The 13,931-nt window shown below is 47.8% G+C and overlaps 1 protein-coding gene across 1 annotated transcript in view; it reads right to left on the reverse strand.

The window, feature by feature from the left end:
* Nucleotides 1-13,931, reverse strand: part of CACNA2D3 (calcium voltage-gated channel auxiliary subunit alpha2delta 3) — an 889,480-nt gene that overhangs the window by 591,719 nt on the left and 283,830 nt on the right. The window contains exon 4 of the mRNA XM_025197140.1: nucleotides 4,753-4,812. Coding sequence (XP_025052925.1) covers nucleotides 4,753-4,812 — 60 coding nt within the window. The remainder of the gene's footprint in view (nucleotides 1-4,752; nucleotides 4,813-13,931) is intronic.

Here is a 13,931-nt window from a genome sequence, read left to right on the forward strand (position 1 = left end):
CCTGCCTATGCAGGGGGTCAGACTCGATGATCTCAAGCAAATCCCGGGACGTCTCAAGCAAATCCCGGGACGTCTCTCAAGCAAATCCCGGGACGTCATTCTCCCCCTGTACTCGGCCTTAGTGAGGCCGCAGCTGGAGTACTGTGTCCAGTTTTGGGCTCCACAATTCAAAAAGGATGTGGAGAAGCTTGAGAGAGTCCAGAGAAGAGCCACGCGCATGATCAGAGGTCAGGGAAGCAGACCCTACGATGACAGGCTGAGAGCCCTGGGGCTCTTTAGCCTGGAAAAGCGCAGGCTCAGGGGTGATCTGATGGCCACCTACAAGTTTATCAGGGGTGACCACCAGCATCTGGGGGAACGTTTGTTCACCAGAGCGCCCCAAGGGATGACGAGGTCGAATGGTCACAAACTACTTCAAGATCATTTCAGGCTGGGCATAAGGAAGAATTTCTTTACTGTCCGAGCCCCCAAGGTCTGGAACAGCCTGCCACCGGAGGTGGTTCAAGCGCCTTCGTTGAGCACCTTCAAGATGAAACTGGATGCTTATCTTGCTGGGATCCTATGACCCCAGCTGACTTCCTGCCCTTTGGGCGGGGGGCTGGACTCGATGATCTTCCGAGGTCCCTTCCAGCCCTGATGTCTATGAAATCTATGAAAGGACAAGTGCAAGGTGCTGCATCTAGGGAGAAAGAACTGCCACCATACCTACAGGCTGGGGAGAGACATTCTCAGCACCACTGAGGCAGAAAGAGATCTTGGAACCACTGTAGACTCTAGGATGAACATGAGTCATCAATGTGATGAAGTAGTCAGTAGAGCCAATCACACCTTGTCATGCATCTGTAGGTGCTTCACAAACAGGTCCAGGGAAGTGATTCTCCCTCTCTATGCAGCACTGGTCAGGCCACAGTTGGAGTACTGTGTCCAGTTCTGGACGCCGCAGTTCAAGTGGGATGCAGGCACCCTGGAGAGGGTCCAAAGAAGAGCAACTCATCTGACTGGAGGCCTGCAGGGAAGGCCCTACAAGGAAAGGCTAAGGGACCTTAACCTCTTCAGCCTCTCAAAGAGAAGACTGAGAGGGAACCTTGTGGTGGTGTACAAATTTATAAGGGGAGAGCAACATGACGTAGGCAATGATCTGTTTACCAGGGCATCCTCTGGAATGACAAGGAACAATGGCCATAAGCTACTAGACAGATGGTTTAGGCTGGAAATTAGAAAAAAGTTCTTCATGGTCAGGGTTGCCAGGATCTGGAATGGGCTTCCAAGGTAGGTGGTGCTTGCCCCATCCTTGGGGGTCTTCAAGAGGAGACTGGATAGCTGCCTGGCTGGGATCATATGATCCCAGGTTGGGGAACGTTTTGTTGCTGGCAGGGGCAGGGAGGTGGACAAAATGGCCCACTGAGGTCCCTTCCAACCCTAGAATCTATGAATCTATGAACCAGTGAGCCCAGGGTTCGGGGAGGGGGGTTCTTAAAGGTCTGGGAGCTGGGGCAGGTGGGGCAGCCATGGGGGGGCTGGGGAAGCAGGTGGGGTGTCCAGGGGCTCGTGCAGAGCCCCCCCCACATGACATGGGGTAGTGGGGGGTGGTGGGGATCACCCCCCACCAGGCAGCACCCAGTGAGTGGGGGCTTTTTTTTTTCATAGTGCCAGGAGCTGGGGAGGATGGAGCAGCCATTGTCAGGGCTGGGAGAGAGGGGCAGGGTTTGGGGCCTGTGTGATTCAGAGATTCAACTGATTCAGCACTGGCTAAATCGCCAAATCAGAGTCGGCTGAATCAATTTGGGACAGTGATTTGAATCACTGAATCGAATCACTGTCCCCCAAACTGGCCAAATCCGAAGCAAATACTAGCCACTTCTCACAGACCTACTTTACTGCACGATAGACTAATCTACTGCACAGGGGGTGCATCTACATGTTGCCATATGGAGACGTTGCTAAGGCACCATACTTTAGTACATCCTTTATGAAGTACTAAAGCACAGTGCAGTTTGCGTGGTTACTGCGCCATGCGTATGGTTAGATTTCACCACCATGTGCCCTATAACTGGGGAGAAGGCCACTATTGCAATGTAGCTAACAATCACATGTAGACTTGTGTAATCACTCTATAGCCAGAGCATACCATACAGCTATGTAGTTCATTGCTACGTCACCATAGGATGTGTAGACACACCCAGTAAAGCATCACTATGTAACTGTGTACTGAGCTACTGTGCAGTAAAACAGGCTAATGTGCAGTCAATCTACTACCTGTATTTAGTTAATGCGCAATAGTGCATGTGTAGATGCTCACCAGGAGCAAATTTGCTCTTACTCAGCCAGACCAGCAGAGGGCCAACCTCCTGCCAGGGGCACAGCAACATGGCTTGGAGTCCCTCCAGCCACAGAGCAGGGACAGCTCTTTAGCAGTCCCTCGTGGCCGTCAGCAGTCCCTGGGGCCTAGGCCAGCTGATGCCTGCTTCTGGCCACTGTATGCTGGTGTGGTAGGCATGTGCTTGTTGCAGCAGCACTGAAGAGCCCTGGCCTGACCCCCTGGCTTCTGCCAGCTGCTCCCTGGCTCCTGTGCACCATGCCCCTATACTGCACGCATGTACTGGCTCCAGCAGTCCTGCAGGCCATCATGCATGAGTGGGAAAGGGACCAGGAGGACTTTGCCTTCCAGGACAGGCTCCTCACCCTTGAGAGGCACATTGTCTTCTTTGAGAGGATGCTGGAGGTGTAGAAGCAGGCTGCTGTGGTGGCCCAGGCAGTAGAGGCCATAGAGGAGAACTGCAGGGTGCTGGACACCATCCTGGCCCTGGCAATTACCTTTGTGCTGCCTGCCACCCAGGCCACAGCTTTGGCCCCATCTGCCACCTGGCAGCCGCCCACTACTCAGCCTCCAAGCCTGGCCCCAAACCCAGCTCTGGCTCCAGCTCCAGCTCTGCCTGCTACCTGGCAGCCACTTGAAGCCCTATGCCAAGCCCCACAGTGGGCAGGAAGGTCTAGCAGCACCTGCAGTGGCTAGAGCCCCCTCCCCCTGCTCCCAAGCTCAGTCCCCCAGCAGCCAGGCTACCCACCTGCGCTGCTACAGACATGGTGCCCTGTCAGCTGTTGCTGGGGGGACAGCAGGGATAATCCCCGTTGCACTTGCCACAGGCTTGTGGGACAGCATCCCAAGCTAGGCTGAGCCTGCCCACCCTCGATGCCCCTACCAGCCTGAGCCTGTCCCCCTGGAGGCCTCTGCCAGCCTGAGCCTGTCCTCTTGAAGACCCCTACCAGCCTGAGGCTTCCCCCCTTGGACAACCTTGGCAACCAGGCAGCTGCATCCAGAGCTTGAAGCTCCCCCTGGCTGCTGCAGGAGGTCAGAGCAGGGCAGAAACACGCTGAAGGAGCAAATCTGCTCCCACCAGGGTGCACATGTAGATGCCTTTCCAGGGTTGGCTTACTGCACAGCAAATTACTGTGTAGTAAGTCTAAATAGCATTAGTTACGTGTATAGATGCACCCAGGTTCAATTTTTTCTTAGCATGAAGTTCATAGAAGAAAATGCAGCAAAGCTCCCAAAAGCTAGAGTGCAATGGAACTCCAAACCATTTGAATACATACAAATGTAAAGCCTTATAAAAATATGAAGAATTGATTCCAGTGCACCCATTTCCTGGGTGCTTCAAAATGTTTGAAAGATTTAACTTCAAAGATTTCTAAACCAGCCTTCTTGACATTAATTCAGAAGAGGCTGCTCTTAGGGTTCTGTTCCTATATCAGATAACGCAGCATTTTCACAAGGGATCAGTATTCCACACCATATTTCTCCTATAAAAACAATATTCTAATTACTGGAAGTAATAGCTACAAGTTCTAAAAGCAATATTTTCTGTGTTGTATGCTTTCACAACAGATTCTAAGCATGGAGAAAATGTTCGCTTTCCTCATTTTCCTTTAAACCTATTTCCCCCAAATGTTTATTGCTCAAAATTAAGAGGGGCTTGATGGACAGCCATAGGAAACAGCAGAAAATATGTCAGAGTGAAACTAAATAATACCGTTATTTATTATGACATTCAGGAAACCACTAGTTAGGAAAACATTTACTTCTTGAACACTGAGTTACAGTACCTATTAATATTTTTATTATTAGCTTCTATTTTTTTCACTGATTTGTCTTTGCAGAGGCTTTGTCTTATTTTCTCAAGGCTTTTCCAGCATTTTTTCCTAAGATGTGTTGCCCAATTCTTCTTATTTCCTTCCTTTCTTTATATTCCAACTAGTACACATGAAAAGGCACCATTTTGAGAAAGCAGTGATGCAATACCTAAGGCTCCTGGGTAAAAAAAAAAGTCTTGTCTGCTCTAGTCTCAGATCCAAACACAAACCATTTGCAAAATGCAAGGTCACTCTAATCCCCTCCCTGTGGGTTTCCACCCCATCTGCAAATTCAACTCTCCAAAGTGATTCCTTGCCAGTATACTGCAAGTACAAAACATGCAGCTAATTACTGCATTTAAAAATCTTGACCTTAGTTATGCAGGGAAGTTCAGCAAAATCTGTAGAAGAGCAAAATCCACCTGCTAGGTCTCTGAACATGCAAACATTAGATGCACAACCTGTCAAAATACTGAGCCAGCCACCATTAATTCCATTTTCTGTAATCAGCATCCCTCTATTACTCACGTGCTTGACTTTCCACAGCAGTCCTTGGAGTAAGCTTTTGTGTAATTCTTTATTATATATTCTGATAATAAGTATTTTTTTTTAAGTAATCACCTGTAAATCAGCATCAAATTCATGCTTCAAGTGAGCATCCTCTGCTGCTTCAACAAGACGCTGCAAAAAAGAAGAAAACAAAAAACATATTGTTGGAATAACTGATATCATCATTAAATCCCAGTGCTTCCTCCAGTGTGATTAAAAAAAAAAGATCGCTAGTGAGCCATAACATTAATTGTCACTGTATGCTATGGTGCTTCGTTGACTCTGAGTCAGATTTTCAAGAGTTTAAAGCCCAGGCATTTTAAGTGTTCAGCAAAAGTAAAGGTAAATTTTCAAAAGAGCTCAAAAGCTATTGAAGCACAAAGAGCGATAGCTTCATGAGTGCACAGCATCCAGCAGCGTCCATTGCAACATTTCTGGCTAGCTTTTTAAAATAATACCACATCGTGCTTAGATCTTTGGAACGCATGTCCACTTCTTTTCGTGCCAGTGCAGAAGCTAAGAAATTTTCAAGTCTTCGTCTAAATGTAAAGCAGACAGCTTTTCGTAAAGGGGCAGTAATTCGTGTTTATAAACATTTGTGCTTTAAAAAGGGATTCTATAGAGGGGATTAAAAACCTAGAGATTTGTTTATTTACTTCACATGCATTAGATACTGTGCACACTTCTTTAACATGTTTATAATCATAAGAAGATTTTCTGCTAGAAAAGAATTATTCCATTTATTTCTAATCCATATCCATAGTAAATATTAGCTTCTCAACCACTAACCTTGTTTAAAGGCAGAGAAAACCTCTTATATTTTTCATTCGTTCAATGTCAACATTAAAATTTTCTGTTCTGGGCTTCCTTACAACTCACATCTCAACCAAAAAAATTGTTTTGCTAAGATTTAGTCACAATCTCTCAATTCTTATTCAAAATAATGCAACAGAAAACAAAGGTTTGAATTCAGCCATTTTATTCTATGAAAAGACCTGATATTTCAAAAACGTTTAGGTTGTTTTAGGTTTTTTGTACTCATAATTCTGAATATTCTTCTTACCATAGAAATGGTTGATTTATTTTTTTATTTAAACATGCCTTGTAAAAGAGCCAGATAATTTCATGATCAATAATGAAATTTCCTCAAACAAATGAAAATATAATAATCATATGTAACAACCTAAGCTCTAAGTCAGATAATTAAGGCCCCTGCTTCACTGAAGCAGTGGCTTAACTGGGTAACTGGAGGGAAGATAGGGGTAACCACTCTGAACAGCAACTCGGGGGGGATGAAAAAAAGTGGCTGCTGCTGGCAGCTACACATTACTTTGTCCTGAGCACCCACCCCATACAGCTGCACTGAATAAACCAAGCATAATAAAATCATGGAAAGGATTCAAACTCCCAGCCCACAGATGCATCTTTACTATGTTTACGGAAAGATTTTCTTCTTTTTCTTTGATGCATTAGGTCTCATACATACATATTCACATGTCATAGGAAAAAAGCCCACACATAAGTTACTTAGGCACTACGGTCTTCTCTAGTAATGCTTGGTGTTACATAGCTAACTTCTTTGGGTGGTTTTGAAAAGGTGTCCCTTTAGAGAAACACAAGCCTTACAGTCCTAAAATGTAAGACTGTTCTGAACTGGAGATAGACCCAAATAGTCTGCCTCTCAAGTAAAAATAAAACATTAAATACATTATAGGAAGGCAACTGCTATAGTACAGAGAAGTCTTTTTACTTTTTTTTACCTCAAATGTAATATGTAAATCAATATACTTTTTAAAAAAGTGCCTTATATTCAAAGACAAATATCTGTGCCATGCCTCTGTGGCAAGACAAACAGCAAATAATTGTGAATCAGAGCAGACACTGATACAAAATAATACAATTTCACATATAAAAGAAAAAAAAATTAGCTGACACAATGAACTGACTAAAATGGTGATGCTCCAACTATATAAACATGGATACATATAAGTACTTTTGTACTATATGAGAATCATACCTATTAAAAAAAAATTCAAGGAGTTATTTCAACCTACAAATAAATTAGGCAGCTTTTTTAGATAGATATATATATATATACACACATATACATACACACACACACACACACTCAAAAAAAGTAAATACAAAACCTATACATATATTTGGATGGGCAAATTACAAATAGACTTTAGAGGGTTTTTTAATTTGATCATTGCTGCCAGCAGATTAGCTCTGTCCCAAAGCAGCATGGTAAAACAAGTTTAATTTTGCTAGCCTTCTTTTATTAATTAAATATTTAAAACATTATAAGCAAAATAACATATAACTTGATATATTCCCATAAAAACTTTTTAAAAAGCAAAGATGACCTACAAAACTGCTTGTTTGAAGGCTCCTATTTGAGCCTACAACATGGAAAACTGTGACTGTGATGAGTATATTTAATTAAAAACTAAAGCAATGGAATTGAAGAAGGGTCAAAAGACTCTTTCATACAAAAGCAAATTTGAGACAGAGAAAACAGGCATCTATTTTTTCCTTCATACTGAAGCATTTACTTATTCAGTGGAAAAAAAATATTAGTCTGCTATATCATGAGGTATCCAATTCCTGGAACATGGTACCTATTGGTTAGAAGCTGTAATTCATAGCTTTTGATTTAGTTTGTATTGACCCCATGTTTCTAAATTACATTTTTCTTTTCAATGAAATAAATTTTAACCAAGATTATCTCTGCAGATGAGAAATTACCCATCTTGTGCTTCCTCCAATAATGTTAGTGACAATCCACTTAGGAGGGCAGAAGAAAAATGAAGTGCGCTCTTTGATTCATACCTTTTACTTTTAGATACAAGTATTTAAGGTTGTTCTTTTTAAAAATATGACCCTTTGTGTATCCAACACTCCCATGGTACAGCCCCTTGAACCAAAGCAGCACTAAAAGGAGTGGGGATGGAACAAAAGTTAAGAGATCCACACAAAGAGTTTTCTTCCTCATGTAGATCAGGGTTGGGATAGGGTTACACACTCCACCTACCCAACGAGGTAACAGGGGGATAAAAGCATTACACAAAGGATACAGACCAAAGAAAAATATCCTGCATGTTCTATACAATGCTGCCCATAAAACGTGTGCGCGGATGTGTCTGTCTGACTGTTTTTTAATCTCTCGGCACCAATATAGACTAACAGTAAGAAATGTGGAGAGGGGTGTGGAAAAGGTGAATCAGTCATAAGTCTACCAAATGACATATTAGATTTGTGCAGATTTTATCAGAATGATCAAATTGTATACAAATGTAGTTTTATTTTGTTTTTTGTGGGGGGTTTTATTTTATAAGAGTCCCCAGAGGGATGAGGCATTATGGAAGAAATTCCTTCAAGCGCTTCAGACAAGAATATAAAAACCATATGTAAAACTGCAACATTTTTATGTTAAAGCTAAAATCCACCTTTTAAAATACTTTCATGACAGAATTCTGTATCTAGCAATGAATTCTCAACATTTCCAGTGATTGGTGATTTTCACTTAGTGTTTTGTAATGATATATTTAATACAAATGCAAATGTATTTTCATTAGAGTATATCTGCTCTGAAATCTCTGCTGCAAATAAATGCTCAGTGAGTCTTGCCTATTCTGAAGGGAGTTGCAAGTGATCTATATACATACACACTGAAGGAATTACAAACTTTGAGTAGGCTAGTATGGGGAGTAAACTATTTAAAGGGCATATATTACTACCACCCTTCAGGTATTTGAAGGCTGCTATTCAATCCCATCTCAGTCTTTTCTTCTCCAGACTAAAGAAGACCAATTCCCACAGCCTCTCCTCAGAAGTCATGTGCCCCGGGCCCTGAACCATTTGCATTGCCTTCTGCTGTACTCTCTCCAATTTGTCCACATCCCTTCTGCAGTGAGGAGTCCAAAACTGGACACAGAATTCCAGATGTGGCCTCACCAGGGCTGAGTAAAGGGAAAGAATCACTTCCCTTGATCTGCCAGCAACACCCCTACTAATGATGCACAGTACGCTGTTAGCCTTCTTCCCAACAAGAATACACTATTGGCTCATATTCAGCTTATTGCCCACTGGATCCGCCAAGTCCTTTTCAGTAGGGCTGCTGCTTAGCTTGCCAGTCCCCAACCTCTACTGGTGCATGGGATTGTTCTGTCCTAAGTGCAAGACTTTGCACTTGCCCTTATTGAACCTCATGGGTGCATCCACACATGCAGGCATATGCACTTGCAGTAGCAAAAATAGCAGTGGCACAAATTTGTGCCGGAGATTTTTGCCTCAGCACACAGGCCTGAACACGCACTTTGTTGTGGGCAAGTTGTGTCACTTGGGGCAAACTGACCCTGCCCAGCTCCTCCCAGATCTGCAGCCAGGGAGAGCTCCTCTGCTGGCCCCAGCAGTATAAAAAGCTGACCTGGTGAGCAACTCAGGGTTACTTACTCTCAGGAGCTTCTGGGGAAGGAGCCTCAGGGAGGAAGTTGGCCACACCCCTTCTTGTCCCAGGCTGCTGCTGCCACAAGCTTGGTCTCAGGAGCTTCTGAGGAGAAGATGGCCCGGCCTCTTCCTGCCTCTGGCTACTGCTAGCTTGTTCTCAGAGGTTTTGGGGGTAAGCTGGCTGCATCCCCTCCTGTCTTGGGCTGCTACTGTTACTGTTGCTGCCCCCTCCCCTGGAGTGTACTCTACTGCACACTGTTGTCCCCCCTCAGGGATGGGCACGCCACAGCCCAGCACCGCACCCCAGCTTCTGCACCCCTGTTCCAGCCTGCTGCCCAGCCCACTGCCAAGTTGCGGTCAGGGAACAGCCTGGACAGGAAGCATGCACTGCCTGTGGGCCCCTCCCCCAACATCAATTCTATTTTGTCTAGGTTGTTGTGGTTTTTATACTTAATATATAATATGCCAAATGAACGTACATGCCAATGACGATAACTAGATGGCTGCTACCACCACTGCTGCTCCCTCTCAAGAGAAAGGGAGATTCTCTGCTGCAGCACTCAACACCACACCTGCACTGGATTACTCCCTAATTGACTGATTGCTCCTGCTCTCCCCCACAGCTACCTCAATGCATCTGATCCTGCTTTGTTTTCCTGCCTATTGCTCTGCTGTTGAATGCTGGGCTGAGGGGCTCCTGGACTGATCTTCAACAAACAAAGCCTCTCCACTGCTGCAGCCATCTTTTACATCTGCCTCAGCAGCCTTCCCTGTGTGTTTTTGCCCTTGTGGGGTAAGTCCTGTGGTCCCCTGCCACTGCCCTGGCGTTTTCTTGTGTGGCTGAGTAAGCCAGCTCAAGTCTTCCCCAGCCCTTGTGTATATTTTTTCCACATTCCCCAAGCATAGCCCCTCCCCCCTGGGTTTGTTTTTTTCCTGTAGGGCTGTAGCTCAGTAAGCTTCAACCCCTTCTCCCCTTCCATTTCCCCCACAACCCCAGGCTGCCCCTATTAGATTCACCAGCCCCACTGTATATTTTGGTTTTCTTTATTGTTTTCCCCTCTCTCATGTGAAGCAATGGCATGGCAGGAACCTTCTGGGGGGGCAGATGCCCCCACAGAACTTTCTGCAGCCCCCACTATGGGGGCAGATCCCAGACAAGCCCCCAAGGGGATGTATGCCCCTGCAGCCCCCACCCCAGAGGCAGAGTCCAACCAACCTCACCATCAGGGATCAAAGGCAAGGGCAGTGGGAAGGGCTCCTCTTCAGCCTGCTCCACAGCTGGGGGCAGGAAGGTGAAGGGCAAGGGCCCCGCCCATGAGCCTAGACCACTAGCACTGCCCACTGGTGCTCTGCCTGGAAACGTGCACGGACAACTAAGAGGAAAGTGGCTCCATCATGTCCAGGCACCTTCCCAGCCAGACCCTCCTTCCTGGTGAAGTACAGTGCCCAGTTGGCCAGGGCCAGGAGGAGCTTGATCAGGAGATCTTGGGACTTGGTGAGGCCATGGATGGGGTAACCAAAAACAAAAAGGTCAGGGGTGAAACTCAACCAGAACATGGGTGCCGCACTTCAAAAGGGATGTGGCCAGCCTGGAGGGGTTCAGAGGAGGGCCACCCGCTTGGTGAGAGGGCAGCAGGACAGGCCCTACAAGGAGAGACTGAGGGACCTGAACCTGTTCAGCCTCAGCAAGAGGAGGCTGAGGGGGGACCTGGTGGCTGCCTATAAACTCATCAGGGGAGATCAACAGCAAATAGAGCCCTTTTCTCCCCAGCACCACCTGGGGTGACAAGGAACAATGGTCATAAGCTGATGGAACATAGGTTTAGGTTAGAGATCAGAAAGCAATATTTTACAGTTAGGGTGGCCAAAATCTGGAACCAACTTCCCAGGGAAGTGGTCCTCGCCCCTACCTTGGGCAAATACAAGAGGAGGTTGGATGATCACCTGTCTGGGGTTTTGTGAACCCAGCATTCATTCCTGCCTGTGGCAGGGGGTCAGGCTAGATGATCTGTTCAGGTCCCTCCTGACCCTAGCTACTATGAAACTATGAAACCTAAGGAGGAGGGGCTTCAGCCTGGCACACCTGAAGGTCATGTGTTCCAGGGTCTCCCTCTGCTTACAGAAGGGGCAGGAAACGGGTGTCTGAAGCTTCCCACTGGGGTGCCCCAGCAACGCCCTCACCAAGCAGGTCCTGCCACTCTGAGGCTGAATGGGACGCAAGGACAGCATGATGGATTGTGCAGCACAAAAGTATGTAGAGGTGGTGGTGATGGACAGTGGAAAAGTGGACCGGTTTGGTATTCTCTAGCCAGCTCAGATGGTTGAGCAGGGAGTGCCATGAGGCCAGATGATGCACCAGCCCCACAACAAACTCCAGTGGGCTGGAGGACACGAAGGAGGAGTGGAGACCACCACCATGCAGGACCTGGTTGGCAAGGGCATCAGGAGGTAGCGCAGATTTCACCTCCTGGACCAGACGGCAGGTCGCATGTGTTGTGGGTAGACCCATGCACTGGGTCAGCACAACGGGGTCCACCCACTCCTGCCTATCATAGTCCAGGAGGTCTCTGACATGGAACCAGCCAAGATCACCCTCTGTCACAAGCAGGGTGCCTCTGCTGTCAGCACCTCCAGCTAGGGATTCCAGAGGAGGGGCTGAATGAGCAGGTTGGTGCCCTAGGCGAGTGTTGCAGGGGACCTGGAGGTAGAGACCAGCCTCCAGGCCCAGAGAAGGTCCTGGGAGAAGTCTGGCAGTCCTCGCAGGTCCTTTAGGGAGAAGCCCTGCAGGCCAAGGAGCTGCCAGTTATACTGGAGCCCCCAGAAGTGGTGGAGGAAGACGCACCCCACGTGGCCCCATGTGGCATGGCTACTGATACTGTATAGCAGTGGCTGCAGGGCCTGAAGGCAGAACATCAGGACCTGGCTGCAGAGGCAAGTCAGGCCCTGGTCACCCTCCCACAAGGGGAGCCTCAGGACCTCCAAGGAGACCCAGTCCTGTCCTGGCCAGAAAAACTTCAGTGCCTATCTCAGCAGCCCTGCCAGGACCTCAGGGGGACCAGGAAGGGTATGTAAGCAGTGCCAGAGCATGAACAGGCCCAGCTGGTTCAGCACCAGCACTCTCCCATGCAGGGAGAGACACCTCAGGAGCCCTGCCCATGCCCAGAACTGCTCCACCACCCTTGCTTCCAGCTGGTGGCAGTTCTCTGGCAGGGAGGGGTCTGTGGGAGACAGGTAGACCCCCCAAGTAGAGCAGCAAGCCCGTGCTCCAGCGGATCCCATGGCGCACAGGTGGGAATGAGCCCACCTGCCACCCATCACCCACTGCCAGGCCAAAGCTCTTGATCCAGTTGATGCAGGCAAAGGAGGCCATCAAGTACAATGCCTGGCAGGTCTCCACCTGTGCCAGGTTGCCTGAGTCCTAGACCATGAGGAGTACGTCATCAGCATATGCTGACAGGACCAGCCACACTGCTGGCTCCCAGAGCATCAACCCCACAATGCGCTTCCTCAGGAGAACAAGGAAGGGCTCCAGGGCCAAGGCATACAGCTGGTCTGACAGCAGACAGCCTCCGTCTCCTGAACAGGATGGGCTCCATCAGGGTCCAGTTGAGCTTGACCAAACACTATGCAGAGTCATACAACACCTGGAGAGCCCGCATGAAGTGGGGCCCAAAGCCAAAGACCTGCAGTGTGCCTGTGAGGTACGTGTGATACACTCTGTCAAATGCCTTTTCCTGGTCCAGGGATACAAGGGCAAAGGACAGGCCCTTCCTGATGCGTTAGCTCCAGGAGGTCCCAAACCAGGTACAGGTTGTCCAAGATGAAACATCCAGGCACTTTGTACATCTGGTCAGGATGGATCACGTCCATCAACACAGATAGCAGGTGCAGCAAGATGGTCTTCACTATCACCTTGTAGCCCATGCAGAGGAGGCCAGTTCCTCAGGTTGTGGGGATTTGTCTTCTTTGGCAGGAGGGTCAGCATGGCCCTCTGGCATGACAATCCACTAAGACCCCAGACTCCATTGGGATTGGGAGAGCTCTGCAACCCCTTGGGACGGGTGGGGGAAGGGCTCCTTCACTGCGAAGGCACTGGTAGGGGAAGGCAAAGGGCCCAAAAGCTGCAATGCCTGGATCTATAGGCAAGCCCACAGTTTCATAGATGCTCTCTATATGTATGTGAGGGTGCTGCGCAAGCCAGCAAACCCCACACCAGGCATTGAGATGTGTGAGACCCCTGATGAACCATCCACTCCGCCTCCCCCAGCTATGAGGTCATTTAAGGTCATGACCCTAAACATCCACAGCTGCAGAAAGGGTCTCTGGAGATGCCAGGTCCTTCATGAGGGGTGTACCCCATAGTATTCTTGCAGGAGACCCTGATGACTCCAGGCAAAAAGCTTTATTGTCAGCTGGAGTGGGAAGGCAGGGTCTTTTTTATGCACCTCTCAGCCACCTCTTGCAGGGTGGTCACCTTGTTCTCCCCAGGCCTGCAACCAGAGGTTCTCCAGGATGCTGAGGTGGTGCTGGGCTGCCTGCTGCACCTTTACATCCAAGTTCAGGGCCTGGTTCTGAACCTTCTGAACATGTACACCCCTGAGAAGGACCTGGGATTGGAAATTTTTTTTTAACCAGGTGGCCACTTACATCGGCACCTTCAACCCTCGTGAGTGCCTGGTCCTTGGCAGGGACTTTAACGTCACCCTAGACATGCAAGACCAATCGGGCAAGGAGCTGAACCAGGCCACTGTAGGCATCCTTGGGGAGATCCTGACAGACTACTCCCTGGTGGAACTCCG

Source organism: Alligator sinensis, unplaced genomic scaffold (assembly GCF_000455745.1).
Source record: "Alligator sinensis unplaced genomic scaffold, ASM45574v1 scaffold391_1, whole genome shotgun sequence".
NCBI classification, from domain to species: Eukaryota; Metazoa; Chordata; order Crocodylia; family Alligatoridae; genus Alligator; species Alligator sinensis.